The sequence below is a fragment of the Conger conger genome, chromosome 7, assembly GCF_963514075.1.
Source record: "Conger conger chromosome 7, fConCon1.1, whole genome shotgun sequence".
NCBI classification, from domain to species: domain Eukaryota; kingdom Metazoa; phylum Chordata; class Actinopteri; order Anguilliformes; family Congridae; genus Conger; species Conger conger.
In genome coordinates, this window is record NC_083766.1 from 27,715,239 (window position 1) to 27,731,706 (window position 16,468).

At 44.3% G+C, this 16,468-nt stretch overlaps 1 protein-coding gene across 1 annotated transcript; it reads left to right on the forward strand.

Moving 5' to 3' along the window:
* Positions 1–2,358: 2,358 nt before the first annotated feature.
* Positions 2,359–16,398, forward strand: LOC133132264 (calpain-1 catalytic subunit-like). The gene is made up of 22 exons (XM_061247597.1): positions 2,359–2,497; positions 3,952–4,287; positions 4,467–4,536; positions 5,938–6,056; positions 7,441–7,574; positions 8,213–8,381; positions 8,683–8,766; positions 9,502–9,587; positions 10,253–10,327; positions 10,464–10,624; positions 10,911–11,071; positions 11,625–11,636; positions 12,144–12,355; positions 12,659–12,698; positions 12,866–12,931; positions 13,013–13,070; positions 13,244–13,308; positions 13,889–13,957; positions 14,454–14,532; positions 15,015–15,134; positions 15,419–15,477; positions 15,999–16,398. The coding sequence occupies exons 2-22, from the start codon at positions 4,036–4,038 to the stop codon at positions 16,023–16,025; spliced, it is 2,118 nt and encodes a 705-aa protein (XP_061103581.1). The 5' UTR covers positions 2,359–2,497; positions 3,952–4,035; the 3' UTR covers positions 16,026–16,398.
* The last annotated feature ends 70 nt before the right edge of the window (positions 16,399–16,468 follow it).

The following is a 16,468-nucleotide window of genomic DNA, read 5'->3' on the forward strand; positions in this document are numbered from 1 at the left end:
ACAAAAAAAAGTGTGTAATTGAATGTAATGGAGTTCTAGAACACTTCTTCTGCAGCAATATAAGGATTAATTGGAAGAAGTATCCACAACCAAGGGGTCCAGGAGGGCAACTTAGTGACAAGTAAGTAAATATCAAGCTATCAAGCTATCAAGCTTAGGCGACATGGCTCAGGCAGTAAGAGCAGTCGTCTGGCAGTCGGAGGGTTGCCGGTTTGATCCCTGCCCGGGCTGTGTCGAAGTGTCCCTGGGCAAGACACCTAACCCCCAAATGCTCCTGATGCGCCGGTCGGTGCCTTGCATGGCAGACAATCGCCGTCGGTGTGTGAGTGTGTGTATGAATGGGTGAATGAGAAGCATCAATTGTACAGCGCTTTGGATAAAGGCGCTATATAAAATGGCAACCATTTAACAAGCTGTATCAAAATCTGGGTTGTGGACGCTTCTTCCAATTAATCCACCTATTGCTGCAGAAGAAGTTGGTAAGTGCTGCAGGATGTTGCAAGGGTTCAATCAAAATTATTATTGGCAGTGATGCAAACTCCATGTTCCTCCACTGTCTGTCTCACGCAATGCTTCCAGTTCAACTGTAATCTTGTATTTCTTCGTCAAAATCGAAAGGTCATCCTCATATGACTCAGGCTAGCCAAGGTAGGTTCCATGATATTTGTATGCTAACGTTACTGTATTTTTGGAGAGGCTGGAGATTCAAGCCAAACACGTCCAGTGACATCACACTTGTATTTTTATTTTCTGAACAATATTTAAATAAACAATTTCAGAATTTGGAAATTGAACCGGGTGTAATGTCAGATCAAAAACACCATAACATGATATATGGTTCAGGAGCATTATCCTTGTGAAGGGTGGTGCACAAAGTAGCCGAAACTAAATACAGGCAATACTCCATCCATCCATCCATCCATCCATCCATTACCTTAACCCGCTTATCCTGAACAGGGTTGCAGGGGGGCTGGAGCCTATCCCAGCATACATTGGGTGAAAGGCAGGAATACACCCTGGACAGGTCACTAGTCCATTGCAGGGCACTTACACCATTCACTCACACACATACTCATACTCATGGGCAATTTAGATTCTCCAATCAGCCTAACCTGTATGTCTTTAAAGCTTCTTTCGTTGTGGTCTATATGCTCTCAGATATAGACCAAGGCCTGTAGCGTAGTGGTTAAGGTAAATGACTGGGACACGCAAGGTTGGTGGTTCTAATCCACAGCCACAATAAAATCTGCACAGCTGTTGGGCCCTTGAGCAAGGCCCTTAACCGGACATTGCTCCAGGGGAGGATTGTCTCCTGGTTAGTCTAATCTGTACGTCTGTAACTGTACGTCTCTCTGGATAAGAGCATCTGCCAAATTCCAATAATGTAATGTAATGTCTTTGTACTGTGGGAGGAAACCCACGTGACATGGGGAGAACATGCAAACTCCACACAGAGAGGGAATCAAACCCAGGACCTCCTTGCTGTGAGGCGGCAGTGCTACCCACTGCACCATCCATGCCGCCCCACAGGCAATACAGTGAATACATTTTCCAGGACACTGTAGCTATTTAGAAAATTACACCAGAATTATTGTTTAGGGTACAACAAAAGCAGTTTACACTTTTCTCTGGGAATGCATTTGTACACCCCTTCTGTAGTTTTCTTTTGTTTATTGACGTTGTAATTACGGCTTTTCACCAGTGAAAGCGTTTTATGAACGTCGGAATACTGCAGAGGCAGGTTACTTAACAGAATGAGTCCTGGAAGATCACGGCTTCTGCTGCTTTTCAGTGTTCTTTAGCACTGGTATTTTACTCAAACAATTCGCACACCGCGTTCTCAATGCTTTAACTGGCAGCTGAATGAAAGGAAATACCTGCTGACAATGCAGCATCCAAGGACTTTTGAATTTGATACCTCTGGGCTAAAGCATATTTGAACTATTTGAAAATAGCAATGTAGAGGTGGAAAGAATACCGGTTGAAGGATGTGTGTTTTTGCATGTTTTCCACGAATACAATTAAACTATATAATATGATACAAGCTTTCGGCATTACATTCCAAACTATTCCCGTGCGAAGAACAAATCCACGATGTGCTGCTGCTAAACTGATGAAAATATCCCATAGCCCATCTTTCTGAAAATCTGATTAAAAATCAATATTTATATTGCTATTATTTATAAAATAAAATAAAAATAATAGAAATAACCACTATTTATAATTAATGTCAAAATAAACAATACGGCTGGTGATTCCATAGACAACGATTTATAAAACACATGGGGAACTGTCAAACTGCCCTGTCACGAAATAGAGCTTTTGCGCAGGCTTGCATTCAGTGGGTGCTTCATTTGCCTCCACTGCCGGTGGGAAGGGCTCCGGACGTTTCTTTAAAATTAATTTCTATGCGGTTCATTAGCCCAAATAAAAGCAAGGCAGCGAGCTATCATAGCGTCCAGCTAACCGCAACAACGACACCGAAGTCTCCTCAAAGGTAATGTATTAAATTAAACGTTTCAATGTGGGTAAAGGTTTGTAGGATATGTGCTTTTTAAATGTCAGCTATGGGCTATGTAGTACAGCAGGCTATCAGCTTCTCAAATAACAAACTCAGTATTTGCGCCATGGCGCTTGTCCGGTCCTTGCTCAGTGGAAGCATTTTCAATGTCGTCAATTTATGGCATTTCATTTTGTTTAACAATGGCTGAAAATGTTATAGTATTTTTTCAGCGTTTGTTTGGCCTACTTTTCTACGTTGTCATAAAGTATTGACAACAAGCGCAAGGCCATTCAAACTTGCAGTTTTGATTCCCATTTTGGTGCTGTGCGTGGTTTAATAAAATAGTTGTAAATATCTGAAGTAGGCCTATCGTACTGAATGGCTCAAGCTAATATCCTACAACATCTGTCAGTTAATTCAGGAGAAATATCTGGTCTGCGACAATTTGAATGACATCTGGAAAAGGAGCACCAGGGTGGGACAGCTCTCGTAGTCAAGGAGGTTTACAGACCTTTATGAAACAAAAACGATATGAAAGACAAGGACGATCTAGGAAAAGTGGGATTTAATGCAAATATGAGAACGCTGTGATTCCTCTGCTCCGTGTCCGTTTGGTTTGCCATTACGTATGACACCTCGCAAAGTGCCTATGTGTCAATGTGTTATCATTCCATGTTACAGAGAATCCACATGAGTGTTAAAATGTTAAAATCGCATGGACAATATGTGGAAAATATGTTTTGCACTTGGGAAACGTGTGGTTCTGGAACATTTTCATGGTGTAATGGGTGAAGTTCATGTGAAACCCATGTAATTACATGTGAAAAGCATCTTGCATTGTGATTGGCTGAGAGATATTCAAAGGCGTGACGATAAGTGCCAGTCGCAATGCCAGGTGCTTTTTACATGAACTTCACCCACCATGAAAAAGTTCCAAAACCACAGGTTTCTCAAGTGCAAAGCACGTGTTCCACATCTTGCCCATGTGATTTTAACGTTTGAAAATCATGTGAAACTCGTGAATTTCCTTGAAGGTGAAAAAACATACATTTATTTAATAATAATAATAATAATAGTAATAATAATAATCACACAACAGGCAGTTGTCTGGTTGCAAAAATATTGTATATTGTATGGGGGACACTATATCAATGAATGAAATGAACATAAACATTACCAGTTATTTTGGAATGATTTTCTGTGAAATAATCAATTAAGTTAAATCTATTTAGTTGGCACTCCAGCATTGCGCCTGAATGGAATATTATTGAACTTACCAGCTATAGGTTTTGACCCATGATGTGGCCTTGATGTGGCATTGATTTCTCCGGTGATGTGCTGAGCTCTCTCGGGCACCCTGAACATCTGAGTGACATCACTGGCTACCAACCAGTCTCCATAGGCATCACACATCTGTGCAAATCATCATTGTATGTTTTACCCTGCAGATTGATTGGCTGTCTCTGTGAGCCATCACTGCCCTCCTTGGCCAGAACCTGTGTGCTATTGGTTCTTGGGCTGGGTAGTGGCAGATGGAGCCTGTATTAGCCTGTGGGAGTGCGGCCAGGTTGAGGAGCCAGTGGGACCGTGATGGGGGACTGGGTCAGCATGACCAAGCCATGAAGTTCCTGGGCCAGGACTTTGAGTCTTTGAAAGCTGAATGCCTCCGCAACCACTGCCTCTTCCAGGATGAAGCCTTCCCACCCCAGGCCTCCTCGCTGGGCTTCAAGGAGCTCGGACCCCGCTCCCCAAAAATACAGGGGGTTGGGTGGATGCGCCCCACAGTGAGAAACGCACCACCCCCCTCCCCCTACACACGCCATCCATAGAATGAGGCTGCTTTTCACTCAAACTAGCCCTTAGCCTAATCCAGTTGCTTCTATTGCCTCCGTTCTGCTCATATACTTTGACTGGGGTGGGGGGCTTCATTTGATACAGTTATCTTGTCTGTTTTTGTCCGCAGGAGCTTTGCTCAAATCCCCAGTTCATTGTGGATGGTGCAACTCGCACGGATGTCTGTCAAGGAGCTCTTGGTATGTCTTGAGTTTGTTACTATATGCTTAAAATACTCTACATTGAGTGACCACTTTATTATGTAGACCTGTACACCAGCTTATTAATGCAAACATTTAATCAGACGATCATGTGGCAGCAACAAAATGGTAAATGGTTGGCATTTATATAGTGCCTTTATCCAAAGCGCTGTACAATTGATGCTTCTTATTTATCCATTCATATACACACACTCACAGACGAACAGTGATTGGCTGCCATGCAAGCCACCAACCAGCTCGTAAGGAGCATTTGGGGATTTGGTGTCTTGCTCAGGGATACTTTGACACACCCAAGGCGGGATCGAACCGACAACCCTCCGAATGCCATGCGACTGCTCTTACTGCCTGAGCCAATGTCGCATAAAAGCATGCAGACATGGGCAAGAGGTTCTGCTTTTTAATCCGACCAAATGTCAGAATGGAGAAAAAATGTGATCTAAGTGACTTTGGCCGTGGAATGATTGCTGATGCCAGACAGGGTGGTTTGTGTATCTCAGAAACAGCTGATCTCCTGATATTTTCACGCGCAACAGTCTATATAGTTTGCAGAGAATGGTGTGAAAAACATTCAGTGAGCAGCAGTTCTGTGGGCAGAAACAGGTTGTTAATGAGACAGGTCAGAGGAGAATGGCCAGACTGGTCAACACTGACAGGAAGATGACAGTAACCAATAACCACGCATTATAACAGTGGTATGCTGAAATGATAATCTCTGAACATATCTCTGAACAGACAATGCATCAAACCTCCAAGTGGATAGGGTACAGCAGCAGAAGACTTAATAAGTTGAAAAAATAAGTGTAATAAATACCTTATAAAGTGCTCACTGGGTGTATATCAGTGTCTCAGTTACTTGACATTTATTGCACTTTCATATTTTCTGTGAAACACCCATAACTAGCAGCTTGCTTGAGCAAAGGGAAGTCTGTCTGACTGTACAGCAGGACTGAACATCAGCACTGCCTGTTGCTTGTCTGTCTCTGTTGGCGGTAGATCACACTGATGTGTTTGTTCAGGTGGAGGCTGGATCTTGTGTGTTATAGGTGGAGGTGGAGGCTGGATCTTGTGTGTTATAGGTGGCGGTGGAGGCTGGATCTATGATGTGTTGTAGGTGGAGGTGGAGGCTGGATCTATGTGTTGTAGGTGGAGGTGGAGGCTGGATCTATGTGTTGTAGGTGGAGGTTGGATCTATGTGTTGTGCTGTAGATGGAGGTGGAGGCTGGATCTATGTGTTGTAGGTGGAGGTGGAGGCTGGATCTATGTGTTGTAGGTGGAGGCTGGATCTATGTGTTGTGATGTAGATGGAGGTGGAGGTTGGATCTATGTGTTGTGATGTAGGTGGAGGTGGAGGTTGGATCTATGTGTTGTGATGTCTGGCAGGTGACTGCTGGCTTCTGGCGGCCATTGCAAGTCTGACCCTGAACGAAGATCTGTTGCATCGCGTGGTGCCACATGGACAGTGCTTCGACCGGGAATACGCTGGAATCTTCCACTTTCAGGTGCGGTAACTTCCCCTCCACCCTCTACACTTCCTGTGCTGCTCATTAACCCTCCACAGTTCCTGTGCTGCTCATTAACCCTCCACACTTCCTGTGCTGCTCATTAACCCTCCACACTTCCTGTGCTGCTCATTAACCCTCCACAGTTCCTGTGCTGCTCATTAACCCTCCACACTTCCTGTGCTGCTCATTAACCCTCCACAGTTCCTGTCCTTCTCCTTACACCACACTTCCTGTCCCAGTTTTTACCCTTCACAGTTCCTGTCCGCTCTCTGCACTTTAGGGTTAATACTGACTTAAATTATGCACACAACAATTCTGTTTTTCTGATACAGAATGACTGTGGTTCTTTTTTGGTTATGTATATTCTGATGTGCTGAAACGGCCACTTCATAGGCAACTTCTCTTGGGGCGTGGTGTGACATCTGTCTTCCAGTTTGCCCCTTTTTCCTGGTTTTATGATCTTGTGGTTTTCAGATGTTTGGCTGAAAAGTGATGCTGCATTGGTATGGGCTATAGGGACAGTTCAGTAACACTGGCATTGCATGCCATGGCTGGTCCTGACAACAAGCCAAGGAGATACCATATCCACTCTAACCATATAACACAGCTGCTGCATGTTTCTTTCCTACCCCTCCAAGTGTTCTCTGCTATATTTACAGGTGGTATTTATAGAGCTACACAGTCTACCTCAGGACAGGGCCGGGCACTACGGCACCATACTGCCAAATTCCTACACTCTTTTCAATTGACTCAACCAACCAAGCACTATAAGCCCTTCCAGCTTTACAGATAACAAAATGAATGTGAATGATCATCTCGCTCAGGGGCTGACTGAGAAATGTAATGCATTCCAGCATCTAACAGTGAGCAAACAGACAGACACAGAAACCAATGGAAGCTAAGGGTGAGGACCTGCAGCAAACAGAGGAGTTGGCCTGAGTCCCAGCCGGCCATGCAGTTCTGCAGAGCGTGCAAAATTAAAACCGCTCATCCACAAATACGAGCTCACTGGGACCGCCCAGTCCGGGAACCTGCCCCCTCTCCTCACAGAAAAACTCACTGCTCATTCACTCTGGGAATTTGTATTTGATTCATCAAAGTATATTCATATCTGTTATATTTCATTCATTTCATTATATTTCATTCATATTCATATATTCATAAACTGTCTACCTATTGGGAGATTTCTTTTCTTTAGACTCACATGATCAAAGAGCAAGTTGTCCCTGGTCTCCATTGATTCTTGTATACATTGCAGTTCGCAATGGACATGCTACATAACAGTTGTTGTCTGCAGAATGTCTCCAATTGTACCAGGATCCTGCCCCCTGGAGGCCACTGTCAGTAATGGTCCTTGCTTGTGGCTGCCGCTGTGTTGCAGATCTGGCAGTTTGGCGAGTGGGTGGACGTGGTGATTGATGACCGGCTGCCCGTGAAAGATGGGAAGCTGCTTTTTGTCCACTCTGCTGAGGGGGCAGAGTTTTGGAGCGCCCTGCTGGAGAAGGCCTATGCCAAGTATGGAGAGAGGGGAAAGGATATGGGAGAGAGAGGGAGAGGAAGAGGAGAGAGCGTGGGAAAGAAAGAGGAGAGATAGAGAGGGAGAGGAAGAGGAGAGAGAGAGATGAAGGGGTTGATTAAGGGGTGGGGGGGATAAAAAACGTGGTCAATGGAATTGTATGTGTGCAAAAGTTGAGTGCTTACACAGCATATACAGTACATTGTGTATGAGTGTACTAGGGACATTAGCATTAACACTGTGTACAGATACAGTAGGTCAGTGTCTCACAGTATGTGACAGTAAGACTCTCAGAACTATCTGTGTGTTTCAGGCTGAATGGCAGTGTGTGTGTGTGTGTGTGTGTGTGTGTGTGTATCTGTGTGTGTGTGTGTGTGTGTCTGTATGTGTGTGTGTGTGTGTGTATGGTGTGTTCCTGACTCTCAGAACTATCCATGTGTTGCAGGCTGAATGGCAGTGTGTGTGTGTGTGTGTCTGTATGTGTGTGTGTGTGTGTGTGTATGGTGTGTTCCTGACTCTCAGAACTATCCATGTGTTGCAGGCTGAATGGCAGTGTGTGTGTGTGTGTGTGTCTGTATGTGTGTGTGTGTGTGTGTATGGTGTGTTCCTGACTCTCAGAACTATCCATGTGTTGCAGGCTGAATGGCAGCTATGAGGCCCTATCGGGTGGCAGCACGTCGGAAGGCTTTGAGGATTTCACAGGGGGGGTGACTGAAATGTACGAGCTGAAGAAAGCCCCCCCTGACCTCTACAGCATCATGGGCCGAGCAGTGGAGAGGGGATCTCTGCTGGGCTGCTCCATAGATGTCAGTACTGACACCCTATACCAGGAGGTCGGCAGCCCTGGTCCTGGAGAGCCACAGGGGGTGCTGGCTTTCACTGTTACTCGGCACTTAATTGATCAATGAAAGCAGTTGATTACACAGTTAACCCACCTCACCTTGTTTCTTGGGTCTGAATCGGTTGCTGACTTTAAGGTGAAAACAAAAACCCTGTTGCTCTCCAGGACCTGGGTTGCAGACTCCTGCCCTATATTATTTCCAGGCTGTGTTCTTATTTTCATACTTCTTAAATGGCTCTTCCTCTTATTTCCACCTGTGTTTCAAGATTACCAGCATGTTCGACATGGAGGCGGTGACCTTTAAGAAGCTGGTGAAAGGCCACGCCTACTCCATCACTGGGGTTGATGAGGTGAGCTCACTGATTCATAGCATGTTTTGTGTTTTGGAAAAGCTTAGGAGAAGATGAGCAAGTACAGACATAGTGGCAGAAGATATTGTAGGGTTTAAATGTCATAATGGCCATCTGTTTAATGTTTTTATGCTTACAGGAGTATAAATCTTTATCCGATCAATTGCATACTCATTCACCTAATAGGATTGGAATCTTTTCTTTCAGAACACAGTATTAATATTCAGTTTCCAAGATTCAAACAGGCCAACACAAGGCAAGGACAACATGAATCAATAAATGCTCCATTACTGAAATAAGTACAGAATTTAGATCAATGGCACCATTTCATCCAACATAATGCACTTACCCATTAATAAAAAAAAAGTTCTACAATTTAATTCAACACAATTCATCTCCTAGCAAGGCAACCTATCTACAGTAGTAGTTTGAACTGTGTCACATTAAACACCTTTCTTTTAGAAGACAGGCTCTATAAAAATAAACCATATTCCTATCTGAATTTACAGTGGAAGATTACCAGATTGCAGCCATATTCCAGTATTTAGATATTTAACCGTAAGGAGCCTATTCCCAGGTGGAGGAATACAAATCAATGCCAAGCTTATTTACTACTTTTTTACTACTCAGTGTGGTGTGGGGACAGGTGCTTTTTTGTGTGGAAGGTCATTTACTACTTACATTTTCAGCCAAATAAAATAATTGCATCTTTTTGTTTCTCTTTCCCTCCCCCAGGTGACATACAAGGGGAACCCCACAAAACTGGTTAGGATCCGAAACCCATGGGGGGAGGTGGAGTGGACAGGGCCCTGGAGTGACAAGTGAGGGAGCAGATCTGGGGGTGGTTGAGGGGCACTGGTCATGACAACGCAGCAATTGGTTCTGATTAATTGGGCTTTGTTGAGGTGGAATATTGATCTATCTTTGACATTTCTACAAGAAATTGTCTCCAGAGATCAATCAACGTGTTCTAAGTTTACTTAAAACTGCACACAATAATGCCATAAAGTAGTACTGTAAATACTGTAAATAAATACAGTACTATAGTACAAACATAAATTGTTCATGTTATTCACCTGGGTTGCTTTTGTATCTCACCGATATCACAGATATCAAACCAATATGATATCAAATGTTCTTATGTGTAATTAATCAGCAAGGAAATAATCTTCTTGCACCACTTATCCAGGCCTGACCATTTTTTTAGTGGTAAGTGAATGTATGCTTTGTCCATAAGTTTTTTTTAAATGGTGAACCATATTAGCAACATATTCTTATTCTGTTCATATTTACCCTGCCCTGTGGTTAACCAGGTGGAGGAATACACCACTAAAACAGCCCTGACACTGTTGTTAGTAGTGTGAGTGTATGCCTAATATTTTTAAAAAGGTGAACGGGATTAACAGCAGATTCTGTTTCTAATCGCTTTTAAACCTGCATGTGGTTCCAGTAAACCTGAATAACTGAAGGTTGTGGTTCTCTTCAGCTCAAAGGAGTGGGGCTCTGTGGACCAGGCTGTGAGAGCTCGACTGTACAACCGCAGTGAAGATGGAGAGTTCTGGTAAGTGATCACTAGCATGGGCTAAATACGGTAACATAGACTAGTGCGATGATTGTGCTCTGATTTCAAAATATATGTCACGATGCAGATGGAAGTGTATACACCTCACCTCTCTCTCTCTCTTTCTCTCTCTCAGGATGTCTTTCAGCGACTTCTTGCGGGAGTTCAGTCGCTTGGAGATCTGTAATCTGACAGCGGACACACTGCAGTCAGACGAGTTGAAGAAGTGGAGTTCCGCACTGTACCAGGGCGAGTGGAGGAGGGGCAGCACTGCTGGGGGCTGCAGGAACTACCCCGGTAAGGAGAAAGAGGACTGGGGTAGTGGGGCAGATATATGCGGTGGAGGGGTAGAGCGAAGCAGAAAGAGGGGGAAGTGGTAGAGTGGGGCAGGAGACAAGAGGAAGGAAGTAAGAGTAAGAAAGTGAAAGGACGAACATCATAAAAATGCAACACTGTAAAAATGGAATTGCTAAGGAATCATAACATAACCTGAACTGCTCACAGGTAATGAGTTAGTTGTTATGTGTATTAAGTCCATGCGCATTCACAGCCTGTGTCTACCCCCCCTCCCCTGTCCAATCAGCAACATTCTGGATAAACCCTCAGTTTAAGGTCGAGCTGCAGCATCCCGACACCGAGGGCCAATCAGACTGCAGCTTCGTGCTAGCGCTGATGCAAAAGGATCGCCGTCGGAAACGCCGGGAGGGGAAGGACATGGAAACAATAGGATTCGCTGTGTATGAGGCAAGAGCTTTGGCTGTACTGTAAATTCTTCTGCCATTCTTCTATGAGTCCAATTCTCCCCGGTGTAAAAAACACCAGCTACCAGCTGTTTCAAAACATAGCTTGAGCTGGTCAAACCATGTTGAATATAGATCTGGCCTAACTGATCAACGAGCTACCAGCTGTTTCAAAGCCTAGCTTGAGCTGTTTTTTTCAGAAGGGTAAGGCTATCGCACGGCAAACACAGCACTCTCACACAAATGTGATTCTTTTTTATTTTTCCCATTGTCAGTCACTGTTGTTGTGTATGAATGTTTCATAGAGTACAGATGTCATGCCCATCACAGGTGCTATGCTTGCATTAAGTGACACAGTATGAGCAAACAATTCAATACTCATTCTTCATGGAAGAGTAGGGGTCAAAGGCTAAGGATTTGAAAAAGAACTCCAAGATGAAAATGAAACAAAGCAAAGGGTCTGTTTACAGGCCATGACGTCAGACGTTGAACTCAAACAGAGAGAAATGTGGATTTTTATTGTTTCTCTTTGCCTCTCTCTCTCTCGGCCTCCCCAGGTCCCCGCTGAGGTAAGAGCATAACCATTGAGTCCTGCAGAGAGCTTGTTCCTGGCGCTGTAGCGCACTGTTTTGACAGTGTCATTGTGTAATGCTCTGTGGATTGCCTTGTCCCCATCCTGTGAAATGTGTTGTAACCTCAGGGAGGTTTGGGATTAAACTCATGTGCTGACACTGGAGTGGGAACCCAGACTGGGACATTATTTCTGTAGTGGGCCGAAAGTCCAATCTTCAGTACTTCACATTACATTAGTTCATAAGCAATTGCTGTGACAGTAATTCATTTGTATTTATTTGTACTTTTGTTATCCCTCTCGGGGATGGATGTTTCTGCGCTTCGCTGGCTTTGCGAGAACAGAGTATGAAAGCACTGCAACCAGGTGGATGTTGGTTCTAATCCTGGATGTGGGCACATCTGCATGCTTGTGCAAGGAACTGTGTTTGTCCAGCTATATGCTGACAAAATGTAAAATGTCAGCTAAGTGATATTCGCTGAATAATGGATCCCTCCTACTTGAGTTTTTGGGCAGGGCAGGTGTGCACCTCAAACGGGACTTCTTTCTAACGCACGGCTCGAAAGCGCGCTCCGAGCTGTTCATCAACCTGCGGGAGGTGAGCACCCGCGTTCGGCTGCCGGCCGGCGAGTACATCGTGGTGCCGTCCACATTCGAGCCCCAGAAGGAGGCCGACTTTGTGCTCAGAGTCTTCTCCGAGAAACCGGCCGACTACCAGTGAGTGAGGCGTCACGGGGGCTCAGACCAAGCAGAGGGAAATGAGGGAGCGAGGGCGGAGAGGAAGGAATTAGAGAGAAGGAGATGGAGGAAGTGGTGTGATTAATTGATGAAGGCAAGAGGAATAAGAATGGAATGGGTTTGGTAAACAGTGAAGAGGAAGGGAGTAGAGGTAGATGGAGAGCAGAGGAAAGACAGCGAGAGAGAGAGAGGGAGGTAGAGATAATGAATTATAGTGGGGGGGGAGGCGGCAGACAGCAACCAGTAAAAGACTAATGCTGACCAGCCTTTCTTTTCTGCCAGGGAACTGGATGATGACGTCACAGCCGACCTTCCTGAGGAGGTGAGAGAGAGGCTAACGAGGGAATTGCTCAACTGAAAACTGACTTTGAACAGCACAAGCATAGACAGAAGGAAAAAAGAGCATGTGATGAGTAATACTCTTTCTCATTGCACAGAAACAATGACACCTCTCCTATCTGACTACCTGTTTATCTGTCTCTACCACAGGCCCTGTTGGATGAGAGCCAGATTGATCAGGGTTTCAAGAATCTCTTCAAACAACTGGCTGGAGAGGTGAGAGGGAGGACTAAGTGGGCTGCGAAAGAAGGGGGTGATGGTACTTGTAGTCCTCTCTGATGGTCCTTCTGCTTGCAGGGAATGACGATCAATACAGCCAAACTGCAGATTATTCTGAACAGAGTCACCAGCAAGCGTGAGTCTACCTTCTGAAAAAAGGCCTTCCTTCTTACCTGTTACTTGTCCAGGGCAAACAATGATCACACATAGCCCCACAATCCCCACAAATGATATTGTAAAGGAAAAGATAATGAATGGTTTGTATATGAATGGTTATGTATTGTACGCTTTCTTCCTTCACTATCACAGATAAAGACCTGAAGACCAATGGCTTCAGTAAAGAGTCATGTCGCAGCATGGTTAATCTCATGGATGTATCCTTGACTTTAAATGACATTATGCTGCCCTTCCTCACAGACCAAATAGGCTAGCAAGCATTTCCCCCAAAACTACCTACAGTGTCTTTCCACTATATAGAAATGGGTGCTCAAGTACTTCAATGAAACATGACATTTTGGTCTGGAGAGCATTTCACAAATCTGGTGAAGACAGATGGAAGTACACTTACAGTTCTGAGTACTTAACCCATTAACTGAGTTAAATGGGTTACTCATATTAGTACATGTATATTATATATATTAATAATATAGCTCAGTGATCTTGATTCTGGTCTGCTGATTTTTGTTGTTACTCTTTTCTTAATTCTATTAAAGCAGTTGATTAACTCACCCCACCTTCTTGGTTCGGAATTGGTTGCTGATATTACAGCAAAATCAAACACCATTCCCAGGAATGAAGATCACTGATGTACTCCAGGTACATTACTCACTAAATGAGCTACTGATATACAGGCATACAGTAATGATTGCACAGTACTATGAGTAAGTGCACCAATGGTTAGACTGAATGACTCCTCAGTGCTTTGATGGGTGTTCCCTTGACATTGCTGTGCAGACAACAGGCAGCGGTACTCTGGGCATGGCGGAGTTTCACGTGCTGTGGGAGAAGATCAAGCGTTACCTGGTGAGTGCGGCCCTCCGTTGAGCCACTCAGTCATGGTCGCCAAACCATGAGAAATCTGGTTCTGGTTCAGAAGATCAATCAGAGGTCATCTCTCTGCCATGACTACCTATCACTTGTCATGGCCACGGCTACGTTTGAAAGACATGACTCAAACAAGGACTATGAAAAATCTGGTTCTGGTTCTATTACTATTATCTATGAACTATTATCAATTAGAGGTCATCGCTCTGCCTCGTCTACTTATCACCCAGCATGGACACACAGACTTCATGGCCTTCATGGTCAAGTATCAAATGTTACCGAACACTGGCCAGCCACTTGCTTAGCGGTTGGTCACCAAGGCTATCTCTCGCAGACACAGCTAATGCACGCCACTGAATACACGTATCATAGTAATGATTGAGCATGCTTGTTTTATAATATTCAGGTGAAAATCCTTCATAAAGCAATTGCCTTTAGACAATGTAACTTTGTCCCCTCTCCATCCTGTCCTCAGACGTTGTTTAGGCAGTTTGACGTGGACAAGTCCGGCACCATGAGCTCCTATGAAATGCGCTTGGCCCTTCAGTCTACTGGTACAGTTTTCCGTCTGTCAACCAACTTGTCCATCACTAGGAGCCAGAGCAATGGTTCTCAAGTTCAGTCCTGGGGCTGACCTGTGTATGCTCTTTTCCGTGCCAACCCCAAATGCAATCCCTAAATTTTTACAAGCTGTTATTTTTAGAGGGATTTATTTGACCTCTTAAAACACGATATGCCAGAATAAGCTATGCATGTATGTACAGGGATTCTGCAGGACCGAACTTGACAACCACTGTGCGACAGTGTTCAGCCCCAGTGGGACTCGCCAATTTGGACCAAAACGTTTTCCCTGTACTGTCCTGCGTCCCAGAGCATGGGTCCACGGTCACGCAGTCAATACCCCCCTTCCACCAAACTTAAAACTTCAGCCAAACCCATGTACATACAAGAATAAAAAAATACAAGGCGTACATATAATGACAGAAGTGTTTATGTCTCCTGCCTCTGACCCCATCCCCCCTCCCCAATCTCTCAGGGTTCAAGCTGAACAACTACTTGTTCCAGCTGATCATCTTACGGTATGCGGAGCCCGAAAACCTGAACGTGGACTTCGACAGCTTCCTCAACTGTCTGATCCGCCTGGAGACCATGTTCAGTGAGTCTGCCCGATGCCAATGACAGCCATGATCTTTTGACGGCTCATCTCTACAGTCGTATAATGCCAGAGCTTTCAGGGAGGGACTGTCGGGGGGAGGCAAACCAGGACCATGAGCAGAGGCAGAAAAACCTAAATTTGGCACTTGGTGTTCTGCGTGGAAATGGCCATTTCAGAATTCAGAATTCTCTTGGGCTAGAGAAGAGTAAGAATGTGCAAAGTAAAGGAAGGCGTTAAGAACAGAGTTAAGAACTGACTGCTTGTGTGTTTGTGCTGTTCTACAGAGACCTTTAGAATACTGGACACCGAGGCCACTGGAGTCGTCTCCTTGAACTTTGACCAGGTCTGTCCAACAGTGCTATTGACGATGTCCCAACCTATCAGAAGGAAGGGGTGGGGGGAAAGGGGGGTGATTTGTACACCCACTCACACAAATATGAAATGGCTAGTTCACCCTAAAAATTATTATTATTCTTAGTATTTTTCAGATGTATTTTTATACACAGCCTACAAATGACTAAGTTTTGCAGACCATGCATTATATTCTGATACATTTTAAGGAGACACTTTAATGCACAACATTAGTGGAATTGTCCTCATCCATAGACTTTCCATTTTTCCAGAGGTATTTTTCATGGTAAAATCAAATCAGTAAAAAAAGAAAATGCAGAAACTACCATTGTTGCGCCAAAAGCCATTCCTCAATGCAAGTGAATGGGTAAAATTCATTATTAGGATTAGCTGCCCCTTGAATTGCAATGCAACAAACAAAAGACAGTAGTAATTATGTCCAGCAGAATTAACTGGTATTTGCCTTCAAAGCCTGTTTTAAAACATGTGCTGTCTGTCTGCCTTATTCTACAGTGGATCACTCTGACCATGTTTGCCTAGACGGACGGATTCACATCCAGGAGCCTCGCAATCTCCTACCCCCCCTACCCAAAGTTTACTTTACAACGTGCCTTTGTTTTAGTAATACTGGTACCAGCAGGGGGATGCGGGTCAAATCCTTGCATGTGTGCTGCAAGACCAGCTTTATATTTAGCAGTGTGATAAGCATGCCAAGATGTTACCTTTAATCTGTAGCCTTTAACCCCTCGTGGCCCAAGATGTGACTAGCTACCAAACCTTAAGAACCAGCTCAGGGAACTGATCTACTCTAGCAGTTGTCCTGACAACAGGGGGCGACATCACTTCCTGTGAAAGACTCTAGAATGCTTTTCTGTGTATTTTATAAAACCAAATACTGTTTATGTATAGAGCCTTTCTGCAAGTATCACTGTATTTATTCTGTGATGCAAACATTTCTGGTGCTTATTACTTCTGACAAGAAT

Excerpts from the sequence above, each read along its gene's own strand:
- LOC133132264 (XM_061247597.1), top strand. The coding sequence starts at position 4,036 with ATGGAGCCTGTATTAGCCTGTGGGAGTGCGGCCAGGTTGAGGAGCCAG. Across the intron at positions 4,288-4,466 it reads TTGGGTGGATGCGCCCCACA|GAGCTTTGCTCAAATCCCCA; the intron begins GTGAGAAACGCA and ends TTTTGTCCGCAG. Across the intron at positions 12,932-13,012 it reads TCAAACAACTGGCTGGAGAG|GGAATGACGATCAATACAGC; the intron begins GTGAGAGGGAGG and ends TTCTGCTTGCAG.